The following is a 16,313-nucleotide window of genomic DNA, read 5'->3' on the forward strand; positions in this document are numbered from 1 at the left end:
GCGCGCATCACTTCCGCATCCGGGCCGGCGCGCGCGGACCCGGTAGCCGTTACTGTGGCCCCGCCTCCGGTGCGCCCGCCCCGCCCCTCCCCTCACCGGGCCGGGTCCCTCCGGCCCCGCCCCCGCGGTGGGCGTGTCCCGCCCGCTCCATCCCGCGGTGGCGGCGCGGCTGTCACGTGGCGCGCGGCCCCGGACGCGGAAGTGGCGCGCGGTACCCGCGGGACGCGCACCGGCAGCTCAGGGCCCCGCGCTCGGACACTCCGCGAGCGGGGGCGGGAGTGCTCAGCTCAGCTCAGCTGAGCTCAGCTCAGCTCAGCTCAGCTCAGCTCAGCTCAGCTCTGCTCAGCTCAGCTCAGCTCAGCTCTGCTCTGCTCTGCGGCTGCCTCGGCCCCCGGCGGCTGTGAGCGGCACGGAGCCTTAAGGCGTCCGAGCTCCCTCCGCGCCCGGACTGCGCCGTTCTCCCCGGTGTCCTTCCCCCAGGGCTCTGGCGTGAGTCTCCGCGCTGCTCGCTCTGCGCTCCTGCCGCCCGTGCGGGTAAGGACCCTGGCGGGCCGCTGTGCCAGGCCGCCCCTCGCGGCTGCTCCGGGCAGGAACTCGGCTGTCTCCATGGGTTTCTCTTTCCCTATAAGCGAGCGGCCGAATGGATGCAGCGGTTCCACGGCTGCCTCATGACTGTAGGCACGGCAGCGGACTGTAACTGCTGCGTTTGTTTGCTCTCCGCTCCGGCCCTGCTCTTTGTGGCTCCCCGGTACGGGTCTGCCGGCTCGCAGCACCAAGCGGCGCTTCTTTCCAGACGCGCATCAACTCCAAGTTCTAGAGTTTGTTTTAACAAATTTTGTGAATACGGTTGTTTGTTTTTTTCTAACCACGACCAGTTGACTTTCTGCCAAGTACATCTGTAAGCTCAGGCCTTTAATGTATTTGAAATCACACTTTAAGGTCCCTCTGCCTGTCCCTGTAGCTGCCCCGTACTCTCCTGTGCTGGGCGCAGCTCTGCCGCACCGCGGTGGAACCGGCCGGGACAACGTGCTGTGTTCTCGTGCAGAACATACACAATCGTTTTGCGTTGACAAAAGATCTGTGTTTGCTTTCATTTCTATGTTAGATATGCAAGATGCCTTTAATTGTCTTGGCTCGAAGCGTCTGAGAGGAACTGGAGCTCAAGATGAGAACCAACAAGGTGTACAAGCTCGTCATACATAAGAAGGGGTTTGGAGGCAGTGGTCAGTATCTCCTAGCTCATAACAGTGAGACCTGCACTCACTTAATTGAAAACAATTGTTTTATTGATCATTTTAACGAAAGAGTGAAGATGAAGCTTTGATGTAACAAGGAGTATTGCCAGCCAGAGTTTGGAAAGCTTTCTGTAACAGGATACAGCAAAATAAATGAACAGTTATTGAAAGAGACCAGGACTGTATCTAAAAATAAAGTTGCTTTATTTTGACTCCACTTTTGTTGCAACACTTTTTTCTTAGTCTGGTGTTTCAGTCACCCTAATGAGTGATATATATGTCAGTGACTTATGACTGCACACAGATGTGTTTCTGAGCACTGATAACTGTTTGCCACTGATTGGATTGCTCCCTACTTCTAGACTTATCATGTTGATAAATCTTGTTGAGATTCTATAGCTGATTACTTTCCTGCTGGTGTTTGTTGTGTGAAAGGTACAGAAGATGATTCTCATTGCCTAAATAAGGCACAGTCTTTTGCTGAACACTTCTTTTGTGAAAGTTTGGTTATTTGAGTTGTTTGTAGCTGATCTGAAATGGCTGGGTAGGGACCCTGTCATGTGGTGAATAGAAAGCATTTTGCTGATATATTCATCTTGGTTTGGTGTTGCATGCTGAGCTATTGTATGCAAACATGCAGGTGTCTGTGTTTAGTATGTATCTGTTCACTACCCTTATTCATTTATGTCTTCTAGATGATGAACTGGTGGTAAATCCTAAAGTATTTCTTCAAATTAAGCTGGGAGATGTTGTGGAAATTGCTCATCCCAATGATGAATACAGGTGAATTCTCTGTGCTGATATCAGTGAGTTTGGAGCACTGAAAGGATCTGTTCACATTCACATGTAGTGGTTGCTAGAGTGAGAGGCTCTTAGGGCTGACATAACTTTGCTTCAGGATCCTGCCTTGATTTTTTTCTGCCTGAAGAGAAGTAAAGAAGTTAACTTTAGCAAGAGTGCTTCCTTAAAATTTACGGAATTCTTTGTGTTTGGTGTTTGTTTGCTGATCTTCTGTAGGCCAAGTAGCACCTGAATGTCAAATCAATAGTGTCTGCATCCTCCTCCTAGATCTGCTGTTACCTAAGGATTATTCTCCTATCCTGCAGTATATCCTAGGCAAAATTAAAGTTTTGTGGCCTTGTTGTATGAACCTGTTCATCCTGCAACCTGTATCTGAAAAGCAGCAGCACAGTCGTGTGAGGATCTGAGATGTTCTTTTGTAGTATCATCTTTACCTCAAGAGTACCTTAGAATTATGAAGAGTGTAAGGAACAAGACAGAGAGACAGGTGGAGAGGATGGTGTATGAAGCTTTCTAGAAAATGTTTCTCTTTAGCTTATCATGTGGTCCATGTTACTAAATAGTTTTGAGTGTGTGATTTTACCAGAGAGACTGTTGGTATCTCAACTTGTCTACCTTTTTTCTCTTCCCCATGCTAGTCCCCTGCTTCTACAAGTGAAGTCACTTAAGGAAGATTTGCAGAAAGGTAAAACTCTAGACTTATGCACAGTAAAATCATAGGAAGGGTGACATGACTGGGTTGTAGCTGTGATTGACTAATGTTTGTATTTTAATTTCATAAGAAAATCAATGCTTTGTCTGTTTAGCAAGGGAAGGATTAAAATTTTAACAGAAAACGGGCAGTTAGTTCTAAATCTGCTTTTGTTTGAGCAATGTGAGTATGGTTTAAACAAACTTGGCTTTTTAGCCTGAAATTTGTATTTCATGACAATCTCACTCTGTTGGTTTTGTACCTGTGAAACACTTGAAATCTGTTGGGGACATTCACTTCTCTGCTGTCCTTTCTCGTTCTTGCGGCAGAGACGATAAGTGTGGATCAGACAGTTGCACAAGTGTTCCGCCTGCGGCCGTACCAGGATGTCCACGTCAATGTTGTTGACCCAAAGGTACGTAGGTTTGTCTCTTGTTTCCATCCATTCCATCACTTGACTCAAGTCAGAGCCCTGTGACTTTCTATGTGTAGTAGTTTGGGGGAGAAAAAGGCATTTCTTTTTTATTGAAAGATATTTAGTCTTCTTCCCTTAAAAAATGAGCCTTACACTTATGAATTATTTGTTGGTTTGTTCTGTGTCTCTTCTTTCCCTACCATCTCTGCTCTCTTTTTGATCTCTGTGATCCTGCTTCAACAGAGCTTGGGAGAAATGTAGACATTTCACATATTTTTAAATGTCAGAAATTCATGAGAACCACTTGCCAGACACAAGTGGCCTAGTCAAAAGAAGAGCCATAGCCTGGATTTGCATTATTTGATACCACAGAGCCTCTTACAGAGAGGCATTTCCTGTAAATGTCCCAACTATTAAAAGAGCTGCAGTCAGAACTTACATTCTGCACAAGACAAAAGTCTGCAGGAAATGAGGCTTCCTTAATGTCATGAACAATGGCAGTAATTTGTTTTCGTTCAGCTTCCAATCTGCACTGAGTACTTGTAGTCATTGGGCTTTTTCTGGTCACATTGTGCAATGTTTTGCAGCTCACAGTAGTCAAGGTACACACACAAGTTTGGTATTTATTTGTATGGGCTTCCCCTTTATCTTGCAGTTTCAGGGATATTGACTTGCTTTTGAATGGCCCTTCTTGTATCATTTGGTTATTAAATGAACAGATTGGTGGGCCCTACTTCAAAACAACCAGTACAATGTAAGCAGTGTTTTTCATCCATTTCCCAGGAGGTGACCTTGGACTTGGTGGAGCTGACATTTAAGGATCAGTATATTGGGCGTGGGGATATGTGGCGACTGAAGAAGAGTTTGGTAAGGCCCCTGCTGCCCTTGGGCAGGGTGCAGGTGATGAACTTTATATTTTGCTTGCTGTGAAAGAAAAGAAGTGCTCCACAAAATGCAGAGACAAAGGCAGGGCCAGCAGCTCCTGAGGATCTTGTGCTGTGAGTGGCACATCAGAGTTGGAGAAATGGATGTAAATGTGTTGTAGAAAAACAAATCTCATAATTTCCTACTCCACTGCTACAATGCTGATTACTGCCTTGGGCATTGAAAATGCTGTTGAGAGTTTGTTTACTTATGTTCTGAATTTTAATGATTTACTACATTTGGAAGGAGTTGAATCCAAATGTTTTTCAAGTAGAAGTATGCTGAAGTGTCCCCTCTCTGAGAGTACCACTTAATAAGCAGCTATTAGAATATCTTCTGCCTGCATCTCTGAAGTGCAGTCTTTGGCTCCTCTAAGTGCAGTGAATTAGGCAAATGATCCAAGTTAGAGTTTGTCTGCGTTAAAAGTGATTTTCTGTTATCTCTTACAAAGGTTCTGTAGGCTGAGCTATTAGCAGTAACAACACTGAATGGATTTTGTGACTTCTGTCATAAAAATCACATGATTGAGTGTGAGTGGTTTTTATGTACATTGTTCTTCTCTCTCTGAGCCTGCTTTTCTTCTAACACATCTAACTTTTCTTTCCTAGGTCAGCACATGTGCATATGTCACCCAAAAAGTTGAATTTGCAGGTATCAGGTCAGTGCCTCCTCTGAGGGATTGCTGTAACTTACTGCTTTAGCTTCATGAGTTTTAAGTATCTGACTGGAGACTCTTCTCTGAAAAATCCTTAATTTTTCATTGTTCTCTTACTCATCTACAGATTTCTGTCTGTACCATGGGGTGAGGGAGGGCTTCTATCTGATTTGGAGTAAGGGAAACTGAGAGTAGGGCAGCAGCTACACTCGTGGCCTCTGGTGAAGGCCAAATAATTTTCTTTACTTCTCTTAGAATATTTACCCCTCCCTTCCCAAGCTGTATTAATAGTTCAGAGGGTATTACTTTAGTTGCCTTTGAGGTGACACAGGGACAAGGAAATGTGCAGATGCAGAGAAAAATCGCTGTGGCATCTTTTGGGTTAAACATCAGGTTTTAACCAAATAAGTCATCCTTGAGTGCAGATTTTGGTACATCTCTTGCTTGCTCAAATACTGATTCTCTAATCCTCATATTCAAATATTCTGCACTTTTCTTCCAGGGCTCAGGCAGGTGAACTGTGGGTAAAGAGTGAGAAAGTCACTTGTGGATACATCAGTGAGGACACTCGGGTAAGAGTTCAGGAAACAGGGGGAAAGCAGTTTTTCCCTTCCTTTCCTTGCCAGGATTTTTGTAATTCTATCTTACCTGCAGATTTGTATGGATCATTGGAACTGGCTGTCTTGCAAGGTGAAGAATGGCAATAAGTTCAGGAGAATGAATCATTATTAAACTTCAGCTCTGCTGTGCTGGCAGCACTAGGAATGACTTGTTAGAAGGGAAATTCCCTGTGATGCAAGGGCCATGGCTGTATAAATTGCTGTGTAGTGAACTCTTCATTTGGGCCTTCTAATGAATGTACTTGGTTTTAAATAAGGTCTTGGCATTCCTTTGCAGGTGGTCTTCCGCTCCACTTCTGCCATGGTTTATATTTTTATCCAGATGAGCTGTGAAATGTGGGATTTTGATATTTATGGTACGTAGGTAACTGACCTGCCTGTGACTGTGGAGGGTAGCAGCTGTCCTTTCTGCCCCTACTAGAAAACTGCCACTATTTTTTCTGCCACTGCCAGCAAACTAAAATATCCTGTCTTTAGCCTAAGCAGCACTCCAGGGGGTGTTGTTCTTTCCTTAGATCCTTCTTTGCAGTGCCACATGCTTCCCCTGCCTGTGCCATCCTTTTCCTGCTCCTGTAGAGTCTGGGTATCATTATCTCAGCCACAAAATCACTGTGAGCATTGGAAAGGTTTTCTGTGGATATGTTGGGTAATAAGGGCAGGTACAAGTTCGTGAATCCTGAAGCCAGAAATGTGTGGAAGTCCTTTGCAAAGAGGACCTTGATGTTTTAGATTTCTCGTGACATCAGCTTACCTGAGGAAGTGAAACCTGCCTTAGCCCAGGTTGAAGTTGGTAAATTCAGCTGGAAGTGTTATAACTTTAGGCATTAAGAATGAGTCACTTCTGTGTCACTCTTTTTTTTCTGGCTTAATTCTTTAGCAAACCTCTTGCCACTTCCTTTGACCATGTGTTTAGGCTTATGGAACTGGGCAACTATTCAAATCAGAGCAGGGGATCAGTTGTGCTTTCTATGTCTAAAAGACAGTACAGATGCTTTCCCAGCATGCTGCAAATGCATTGGAAAAACGAATTAAAGGTCAGATCCTTCTGGCAGTAAGAGTCATGTTTACATCCTCTGAAAAAATGATGCTTTTAAATCTTTTTATAATTAGACAGTCATGCTTTTTAATCTTTTTATCATCTTAGGGATATTGCCCTTTATTATGCACACAGCTGCTTGAATTTTAATAAATGTAATTGTCCTAGAATCATAGGGTTAGATATGCCCCACAGTTGAAGTAACTATTGTCATCTAATACTTGGGAGATTTTTATTTTGCAGGGGATCTATACTTTGAGAAAGCTGTGAATGGTTTCCTTGCTGACCTCTTCACAAAATGGAAGGTAAATAATTGACTGAGTTCAGTTTTAATTTTTTATTTTTCTGGAATTGTTGGGGGCATCTGTCCAAACAATAACACATGAGAATATCGAATTGCTGTGGGCATAAACAGTGTCAACTGTCTGTTTTCTTAACAAAAATTTTGGCAACTACAGAGAGGAGCTTCTTTAGAGACTAGTGTAGAGTGCTCCTGGTAAGTGTGATATAGGCAAGCAGCACAGAATCTGCAGGACAGACCATTTTGTTATTTCAGAGAGGCAGATGGAGCACTGGTGCAGGTCCATTAGTGCAAGAGTCTAGGTTTTTCCTGGTTACCTTTGTTTCTAGGTGTGAGGGAAGAGAGGCTGTTACAGTACACGTATATACACTTCTTTCTACCAAATGTGACTTTAAAGGTTTTCTTTTTGCACTTGTTCTTCCTGGACAGGAGAAGAATTGCAGCCATGAAGTGACAGTGGTTCTATTTTCAAGAACATTTTATGAAGCAAAATCTATAGGTATGAAAATTCTCTATTTTCATGTTTTCATTTTTAAACCTGTCTCATCTCATGAAAGTTGGTCATAGGCTGAGAGGGACTTTTTCTCTATTTTAAATTGCCATGTTTAAAGTATTTTCTATCAAGCACAGTAGGTACACAGACAATGTTATGGAAGTACTGCAGTGAAAGCCTTACATAGAAGAATGTTGCAAATTTTCCTCATTATACTCAAGCTGTCATATTGGTTTAAAAGCAGTTTTTGTATTGTATAGGAGGTCTGATATTTCTCCAAATATTTTGGTTTTTTGTTTGCTTGCTGAGGGCTTTTTTGGTTTTTTTGTTTGTTTATTTTAATGGAAATAACAGCTTCTTGCTGGAAAAGATGAATCATTTCTATACAAGAGCATGACATAAGATGTGCTTTTCCTTCCATTTCAGATGAATTTCCTGAAACACATCGTGCATCAATTCGGCAGGATCATGAGGGAAGATTTTATGAAGATTTTTACAAGTACGTTTTCCTCCCATTTATTTTCACTTCTTGTCCCACAGTGTATGTGCAACCCAATACACCCTTTTGTGCATTTCTTTAGAGTTTGTTCATCCCTTCTCACATCCCCTCATAGCTTCCTTTCATGGGCCTCATCAGGTTGTGTTTTCTCTAGAGTCGTAGTTCAGAATGAGAGGCGGGAAGAGTGGACCTCCTTGCTTGTGACCATTAAAAAGCTTTTCATCCAGTATCCTGTGTTGGTACGACTCGAGCAAGCAGGTACAAGAATCCTCCTTTCCCTGCTTTTATCCTTTGCTCTCATTTATTTTTTGAATATTTTAGCTTGTCAATAAACTATCCAGTTTCAGTTGGAGTCTGGTGTCATGCTACTTAATGCTCTCCTGGCTGGACAATTTGCCTCAGTCTTTCTGCAGAACCTAGCAACATCAATTTTGCCTGGAATTTTAGAAGTAATAGTATTTAGTACAGATGTATTTTTCTGTGGGTTTTTTATTATATAAAGCTAGTATAGCTTTATAATTTATACAGGAATGATGATTTTTTTTCCCCTTCTGAATACTTTTCCAGAGGGCTTTCCTCCTGGTTACAATTCAACCTCAGCACAAGGGAACTACCTGGAGGCTATAAATCTTTCATTCAATGGTAAGTTATGAGCAATGGGTAAAAAATTTACAGGGGAAGAACCATTAAAGCAGCTGCCAATAAATAGTTGTGGACTTGTGTTATTTTTTCCTTAACACTTCCTTTTTTTGCAAATCTTGCTGTGTTCTCTCTGGCAGTGTTTGACAAGCATTACATCAACCGCAACTTCGACCGCACGGGGCAGATGTCGGTGGTGATCACCCCTGGTGTGGGAGTGTTCGAGGTGGATCGGCTCCTCATGATCCTCACCAAGCAGCGCATGATTGACAATGGTAAATAACTGTGCCTGCAGTCTCTCTGAAGGGAAACACAGATTTGGGAGAGATCTATCTTCTTCTGGCTGTGAAAAAGTATCTACTGCAAGTTGTGTGCTCTGGGAGGAAGGGTTGCAAGATTTGTGTCTGCACTTCACATTGAAATGAGCAGATTTTCAGAGTACTTAGAGGCATTTTTTTTCTTTTGTTTGTGATGGAGAACTTCACCTGTCTGAGCAAACCTTCCCCTTAAGGGATAATCTTGCACAAGTTGCATTAGTTTAGAAAAGTCATTTCTTATATCCCCTCAGGTACTGTTGGTTTGTAACCATACCATGGGACCATTAACTACCATTTTCAGTATTATTGCCTCTTCTAACATGATGTGAATACATTCTGGGTCTTCAATTCAAACTGATGATCTATTTTGTTTTGGCATAGTCCTGCTTGGTTGATAGCTGAACTCTACTGTTGTCTGTTTACAGGGATAGGAGTGGATTTGGTGTGCATGGGAGAGCAACCCTTGCATGCTGTACCACTCTTTAAGGTAAGGTTGCTTTCCCTTCTCTCTGTTCCTGCTACAAATGTTACTCATTTTGTAGCTGGCTGCATTTGGTTGCTTCTGAATTACTCTTCCAGCTCCATAATCGCTGTGGCCCTGGTGACTCACGAATGGGTGATGATTACAATATCCCACACTGGATAAATCACAGGTAGGTGAATTCTATCAGCTTTTGCTAAACACTTCTGCTTTGCTTTACACTTTTTTATCTCTTGAATTCTCTTTCTTCTTTCATAGTTTATCTCCTCTGCTTTCCTTGTGAAGTGAGGGAAATATTACATGACTCTTGCAGAACTCTGGGCATTAATGCAACCTAACAGAAATTACAGGGTTTTCAAACAGCTGGTGTGAATCACTACAGTTGTGTAAATCAGAAAGAGTTGTGTAAATGACATGGTGGAAATGCATGTCTATCTGTAGAAAGAGAAAATGATCTGGGCAATGCAGGTGTTAAGCACATTAAGAAGTGTATAGGCTGAGGCTGTACAAGTATCAAAGCCCTGTCTTTAGGCAAAGAGTAGCTTCTCTCAACCATCCCTCAGTGTTTTCCACACCTTTTTTATGCATAGAAAGGTATCCTGTTTTCTCTATCCAATAACTGACTCGGGTTCCTTTCTGTTTACTGTGTAGCAAACCAGCTGTGTTGAGTTCTTAAAGCCACACTTTTTTCTTTCAGTTTCTACACATCCAAAAGCCAACTCCTGTGTAACAGCTTCACTCCACGGATCAAGCTGGCAGGAAGGAAGGTGGGAATCTTTCTGATTTCTATTTTCTTACTAGCTTGTCTGATACCTCTTCTCAGTCAAGCATTACAACTATTTCGACAGCTGGAACTAAGTTTTTGTGTTAAAAGGCTGTGAAAGCAAAGCTGCAAAGTTTGTTGTAGGGATTGTGAATGAGGGACTGGTTTTTGGGTCTTTCCTTTCTAGATAAAACTGAATGAGAAATGTTTTAGCCACCATAAAAATTAACTTCATTCTGTAACCAAAAACTCTATGGAGAGGAAGAAAGGTGTTGAGCATTGTGTTTTTCACACATGTGAAATTTTGACCAAGTATCAGTATTTAATAATTCTGAAGTTGTCTGGCTGCCTCACTGAGTCAACAAGCTGAACATTACTTGGTCACACTGGGGATGTTTCCTTAGAACATGCTGACTGATTCCCTTCCTTCTGTCTTTTCTGTTGCTCTTGTTTTTTTCTTTCTTGTTTGTTTTTTTTTGGTCACTTCACACTTCCTTTGTGGGACCCTCCAGCCACTGACGGAGAAAGCAAAAAATAATCGTGATGCCTGTAAGTAATGCTGTTCTGGAATGATCTGTCCCACTGACTCACAAACAAACAAACACCTGCAGTAAGACAATGACACTTCAGCACAAGGAAGGGACAATTGTTTCAGAAAACCATCAAACCCATATTTGAGTATTTCCTGTATTTGTTATTCAGAATGTTAATGTGCATGTGCCAGTTGACTTCTTGGCAATTATTCATTTAGTATTTAGGATGTATGGGGGACAGACATTATGGCCTCAGCCAGCTTGATTCAGGGGCACCAACTTTGATAATTGAGCTGCTCCAGCTGCTCTGCTCATGACACTTGGGGATTTCTTTTGGAATAGGTACTTTCCTTAGGGATGAGAGGTGGATACACTGGCTTGTGCATCTTGATCATTCTTGAAAGATGTTGCAGTGCTGTATGATTTTTATTTCAGCATTAGGAGCTCCAAAGGATGCTGAGAATGCCTTGCCTATCCAGGTAGATTATGATGGCTACGATGCCCAGGTGTTCCGACTGCCAGGCCCATCCAGAGCCCAGCGCTGTAGCACTTTCAGGTGAGAGGCTTGGGAATGCACTGCTTCTGGTTTAGCCATGCTCTGTGTGCTTGATACATCAAATACCCATAGAAATACAAGGAGAATTGATCTCCACATGCTCACAGTTGAACAAAAAGCTTCATATATACCTGATCTTTATGACTGGTTGTCTGGTACTTCTAAAATATTGTGTGTGGTTTAGGAAAAGGCATAAATATATTTTTTTTCCTTCAATCTTTAATTTTTTTTTGAAATGTAATAAAGCTAGTCTTTATTCCTAGCAGATTTTGCTAGGGGGTTAAGAAAATATTTGCACATTAGACTTGCATAGAGTTGTAGAAATATAGATTGTTTGATGCACTGCTTAGTAACTGGTGAACAGAGTGATGAGGAATCCTCCCTGAAAATGATGCCTGAGTGAGAGAAGGGGCAGAAAAGCTGAGTGCAGGTTCTCAACTACTTCATGTCCTTTTGTCTGAGGAGAAAGGCTGATTATTCTCAGGTCCTGGCCAAATTCATTGAATAAGTTATAAATTTCAGTGCTTTTTCAGAAATACAGGGTTGACAAACTTGTTTTGAAATACTTTTTTTCCTTTGCTTCTTTCAGTAGTATTTCCTAACTCAAAGCATGTGGACTCACTTGTTAATATGTTGATATGAGCAGCCTGTAGGAACCCATGCTGAAAGATGCCAGTTCATATTTAAATAGTTCATAATTGCAAGTGATTTCCCTATAGCTACAGGTTCCTGGCACTGTAGGCTGAGGCTGGTATCTGCTGGGCCACACCTCTAGCAGGTTGGTGTGGTGTCTGTAGGATTGCAGAGGGAGTCAGGCAGGCCCTTTCACAGCCCCAGTGCTGGAAGCATTGTAGTGTTCTTGTTGTGTGATGCACAGAAGTATAAATTACCCAAGCAGTCAAAACAGAGAGTGATGGCTTCCCTGTAATGCTCTTCCTGAGTTCACCTGCTGAGCATTGAGTCTTTTGCATGACCTGGGCCTGTTCCAGCCCCCTGATAACCTGGGATGAATCTTTCTTTGCTGTCACTGGGCATCCCTCTCAGCAGGTCAGTGAGGGAGCGGGAGAGCCGCACGAGGAAGAGCTCCAGCTCGTACGACGTCTCGTGCAGCCCCTCCCTGCAGAGCCGCACGCTGCCCCCGGAAGAGGTGAGGAGCCAGGCTTCTGATGACAGCTCTCTGGGCAAGATCTCCAACATCCTGATGATCCCACGGCCTCACCTGCACCAGTGTGAAGTCAGCAGCTCCTTGGGCTATACCAGCACCAGAGGTCAGCCTGGGGCAGGTGGGGAGAGAAGGGGGAAGTTTGTGTTGGCCACTGCCAGGCCAGCACAGGGGAGATGGTTCTTGTGTTGGCACTCAAGGTGCAGCTTTTCCATAGCTCCAGCTGCAGCTGGGTGTGCATTCTCCCTTTGTCATCCTTGTCCAATTCCCTTGCTTTTTTTAATGTCTTGTCCTAAATTGGAGTGTCCTGACACTGATTTGCTCTTCTCCCTTGCTTATTGCCTTCTTTAGTACATTAACTATTCTCCTGTGCCTGCCTGCAAGTATGGACATACACAAGGAACTTGTATTATCCAGGTCACCTATAATCTGTCAAATGAGAACTGGCCTTAGCAGTGAGCCCTGGGGGACTCTGCTTTTAACATCTCTCTGTGGGGATTTGTTGTCATTAAGACTCACTTTCTGGATCCTTCCTTTTGACAATGTACTGCTGAGCTGTCTCAGTGTGTCAACAGTGCTGGCACTCTCCTTTTCTTCCTTTCCAATTTAATTTTGTTCTCAGGCAGTGTGCAGTATCTTCTACAAACCCAGCTCATTTCTAGCTAAATTGTATTCCTCCTGCAACTGCTTCATCTTCTATAAAATTCTATCCCTGAAGGCTCTTCATGGTTTTTTTTTGCCGTGCTGTATGACACTGATACCATATTTATCCTGTCACAGGAATCACAGTTACTGGTGTGGAGCTGCTCTTGCACAGACATCACATCTGTGATGTGATGTCATTCATGTTTTCCCCTGCTGTCAGTTAACACAACTCTTATCTTTCTTTGGTATTTCTGTTACTCCTTTAGTTTGAAGGATAGTTGTGTGACCCAGCTGAAGGTGTTCAGCAGGATGAGGATGTTTGTGGATTAGGACTGGCAGGGAGGGAAGAGTCAAAGAAACTGAAGTTTTTCACATGTTGTATTTGACAATATAGAATGGTAAATGAGACTGTTCCTTTTCTTTGGGATTTCTGCTTGTTGGGCAGAGTAATTGCTACTTATGTATGTGGTATGTTCTTCTCTCCTATTTCTAAATAACTGCACATCTGTTCTACACTGAATAGTGACAACTAACTGGTATCTTGTGGAGATCATGTCCCATGTCTTCTGGGAGTGATCCCTGATTTCAGTGCTCAGATCTGAGTGTTACAGAAAAGGCATGTGTACCAGGCTCAGCCATGGCTCCTACTCTGTCTATGGTACTCTTCCTGAAGTTTCTGTTATGTCAGTCTTGATTTCTCCAGAGTTCTCAAGGGTCTGAGTAATTCTTCATAATTGGCTTAGCAAGTGGTTTCTTTGTGGATTCATTTAGTAGAAATTTACGGTTTACAGCAGCGCTGTAATGGCAGATGGAGTAATGCTTTTTCTTGTCTGGGTTCTTGTTTACATTGTAACATTCAGGCTGGATAGGAATTGCTTTCAGCTTCTCTTCCTGCTTACCTCTTCGGCCTCCTTATTTCCCCTAATCCTGGGCAATCTCTATATCCCTGAGCAGTTCATTCTCTCCTGCTTGGCTCCTGCACGATCTCACCCTGGCTTGGTTGTGTTTTGTAGATTTCCTTGAGAACATGTTGGAGTCGCAGCAGCGCGACTCGAGCGCTCCGGGGCGGTTCCACGTGGGCAGTGCGGAGTCTCTGCTGCACATCCGCCCGGGGGGGTACGCGCCGCAGCGAGCCCTCATCAACCCCTTCGCCCCGTCCCGCATGCCCATGAAGCTGACGTCGAACCGCCGGCGCTGGATGCACACCTTCCCTGTGGGTGAGCTGCCCCACAGCACTGCCTGCTGTGCCTTTGTCCAGGGTTAGCACAGCGAGAGAGCCGCTGAGAGCTCTGGCGTGTTAAAGTGTACACAAATGAGCGTACACGCCTGAGCAGTCTCTTCTGGGAAATATCTCTGTTTGCAAACGAGCAGCAACAGGTACAGAACAGTTCCCTGTTGAAGGGAATTGTAACTAGAGTTTGGGTTGATTTTCTGATGCTGAATTGTCTGCATAATTGTTTATTGCCTTGTAAGTAGGCCCTCCAAAATGTTTGTAAAAATATTTTGGTTCGCTTGCTTCAGAGGAGATGGCAGAGGTTCAAGGCTTTGAAGATTTTGTGAACATGATTTCTTTAATGTCCATTAACTCTCATTGCCTATGCTGTTGGCAAAAGAAGGGTGCAAGCAACTGAGGAATCGGTGCAGGTGTGGTGATCAATGATCCAATTGCAACTGTGTAGGTCCCTCAGGAGAAGCCATCCAGATCCATCATCAGACCCGCCAGAATATGGCAGAAATGCAGGGCAGTGGGCAGCAGGATTTGACACATTCCTCTGCAGAGCTGCTGGAGCTGGCTTACCATGAGGCAACGGGCAGGTGAGCCATTTGCTCAGTCTTGAATCTTGGGTTTATAGACCATGAAATCAGGTCTGGAGACAACCAGCTTTGTTTCTCTCCTGAGGGGACATGAGTAGCTGGTTCTTTGTTGTCCTGCAAAGGCAGTGCTTTGGTTATTGCTGGAGGCAAAGAACAAACAGTATGGACAGATATGGAATTCTGTCACAGCCTTGTGTGTGCTGCCCCTGTGCCATTCCATCTCTGCCCACATCAGCAAAGGCTTGGTTCCAGCCCAGGCTCAGCTGAGGCAGAGGGGCTGAGGGCTTGTTGGTACATTTGCTAAAAGCAGGGAATGGCATGAGTTGAGGAAGGCTGTACCAAACAGACTGGTTTGTTTCTCTGCAGACACGTCAGCTCTCGGCATCCAGGGGATAGTGGCTCCTTCCTGAGCTTCGGCGGGGCAGAGGAGTACGGGAACGGGCTGGGGGCCGGCCCCAACGCAGGTAACGGGGCAGAGCAGGGCCTTGGCAGCGCTCAGGGGCTGGGGCAGGACTTGTGGCACATGTGGGGACAGGCACTGCAAAGCAGGAACAGCCAAGGATGGGAAAAGAGCAATCTGGTAGTGCACTTACTTGGACTTCTTGGTGCATGTAGTTCTTTAGGTTGCTTTGTTGATTTTAGTTTGGTTTTGTTTAATGTGCCTCTACTTCTCTAGGTGTGTCTTATAAGGCTTATTATAGAAAGACACTTGTTTGCTGATAATAAGCTCTCAGGCAGTAACTGAGTTCCTTAATAACAAAGCAGTGATGTTCAGACACAAGAAATAAATATGCACTGGTGTTCAGAAGCATTTTTTTTTCTTGGAGGGGTTGCCTTAAGTTGTTACCCTTTAGAGAGAAGACGTGTCTGTACTTTCACTTGAAGATCACCTCTATCTTCCTTAACTTACCCAGACACCTGAGTTAGTGGCAATTCTCAACACTTCAGCCCTGTAAATGGATTAACATGCCATGTTAAGCAATCTGCTGTGTTTCTGGTTTTTTGTGACCTACCCCCTGCTTTTGTGGATATGCATTTTAGCTAGGCACGTAGAAAAAAGTTGAACTTTTGAGCTACAGCATTCAAGACTTACATTCTTTTCTCAAAACCAATTTAAAGATGTTTTTTAAGAATAAATTTGCCCTTCTGAAATTACATTGGATTAAGACAATTTTGTTTTCCCTTATGCCTTGCAGAGCCATGAAGAAGTTAGCAGACTTAATTTTCTTGTGCCTCATCTTTTATTCACACAGTCACATTAAAAATTATTTTCTGTTACTTCCTTCTGTGAATTTCATCTGATTACATTTAATTTCCTTATATTTTCTGGCTTCAGATAGGCTCTGTTTGTTTTTGCAATTGCTAAACTGCAAATTTCAGCTGGATGCAGTTTGCACAATGTAAATGCAGAGCACGTTCTGGCAATAAACATACTTGTATTTTACAGAATTCCTTTATGTCTGTAGACTCTCACCTATCTATAGGGGGCACAGTGGGTACTCAGTGACTGAACTGAGAATTCTCCCTTATGGTTTGAGTCATCTACAAAATGAAGCAGTTTGGGGGAGAGTTGTGTTTTTTTTGAATTTCCAAAAATGCCGTTTCTTACTGAGTCTGGTTCTCCTCTGCTGCCTGCAGCATGGTTTGGTGCCTCATTTCAGAGTGAAAAATGATCCCATCTATTTCCCTTGGGGCTGGGGATGTTGTCGCTGTTGCCCCGCAGATGGAGGTG

The 16,313-nt window shown here is 43.5% G+C and overlaps 1 protein-coding gene across 12 annotated transcripts in view; it reads left to right on the forward strand.

The window, feature by feature from the left end:
• The first annotated feature begins 180 nt into the window (after positions 1–180).
• DEPDC5 (DEP domain containing 5, GATOR1 subcomplex subunit) overlaps positions 181–16,313 on the forward strand; it is a 39,074-nt gene continuing 22,941 nt past the window's right edge. For 5 of the 12 annotated variants that reach the window (XM_058851295.1, XM_058851292.1, XM_058851298.1 and 2 more), the window contains exons 1-24: positions 182–534; positions 1,106–1,223; positions 1,931–2,018; positions 2,675–2,721; positions 3,057–3,142; positions 3,926–4,009; positions 4,675–4,724; positions 5,224–5,293; positions 5,619–5,697; positions 6,621–6,682; positions 7,108–7,177; positions 7,598–7,670; positions 7,825–7,928; positions 8,238–8,312; positions 8,450–8,584; positions 9,052–9,113; positions 9,206–9,279; positions 9,805–9,874; positions 10,383–10,419; positions 10,839–10,959; positions 12,004–12,227; positions 13,780–13,983; positions 14,446–14,581; positions 14,948–15,045. In XM_058851295.1, coding sequence (XP_058707278.1) covers positions 1,166–1,223; positions 1,931–2,018; positions 2,675–2,721; positions 3,057–3,142; positions 3,926–4,009; positions 4,675–4,724; positions 5,224–5,293; positions 5,619–5,697; positions 6,621–6,682; positions 7,108–7,177; positions 7,598–7,670; positions 7,825–7,928; positions 8,238–8,312; positions 8,450–8,584; positions 9,052–9,113; positions 9,206–9,279; positions 9,805–9,874; positions 10,383–10,419; positions 10,839–10,959; positions 12,004–12,227; positions 13,780–13,983; positions 14,446–14,581; positions 14,948–15,045 — 2,107 coding nt within the window. In that variant the 5' untranslated portion in view covers positions 182–534; positions 1,106–1,165. Of the gene's footprint in view, positions 535–1,105; positions 1,224–1,930; positions 2,019–2,674; positions 2,722–3,056; positions 3,143–3,925; positions 4,010–4,674; positions 4,725–5,223; positions 5,294–5,618; positions 5,698–6,620; positions 6,683–7,107; positions 7,178–7,597; positions 7,671–7,824; positions 7,929–8,237; positions 8,313–8,449; positions 8,585–9,051; positions 9,114–9,205; positions 9,280–9,804; positions 9,875–10,382; positions 10,420–10,838; positions 10,960–12,003; positions 12,228–13,779; positions 13,984–14,445; positions 14,582–14,947; positions 15,046–16,313 lie in introns of all 12 variants that reach the window. The other 7 variants (XM_058851291.1, XM_058851293.1, XM_058851299.1 and 4 more) reach the window with 3 other exon arrangements.

This window comes from Poecile atricapillus, chromosome 16 (genome assembly GCF_030490865.1).
Source record: "Poecile atricapillus isolate bPoeAtr1 chromosome 16, bPoeAtr1.hap1, whole genome shotgun sequence".
NCBI classification, from domain to species: domain Eukaryota; kingdom Metazoa; phylum Chordata; class Aves; order Passeriformes; family Paridae; genus Poecile; species Poecile atricapillus.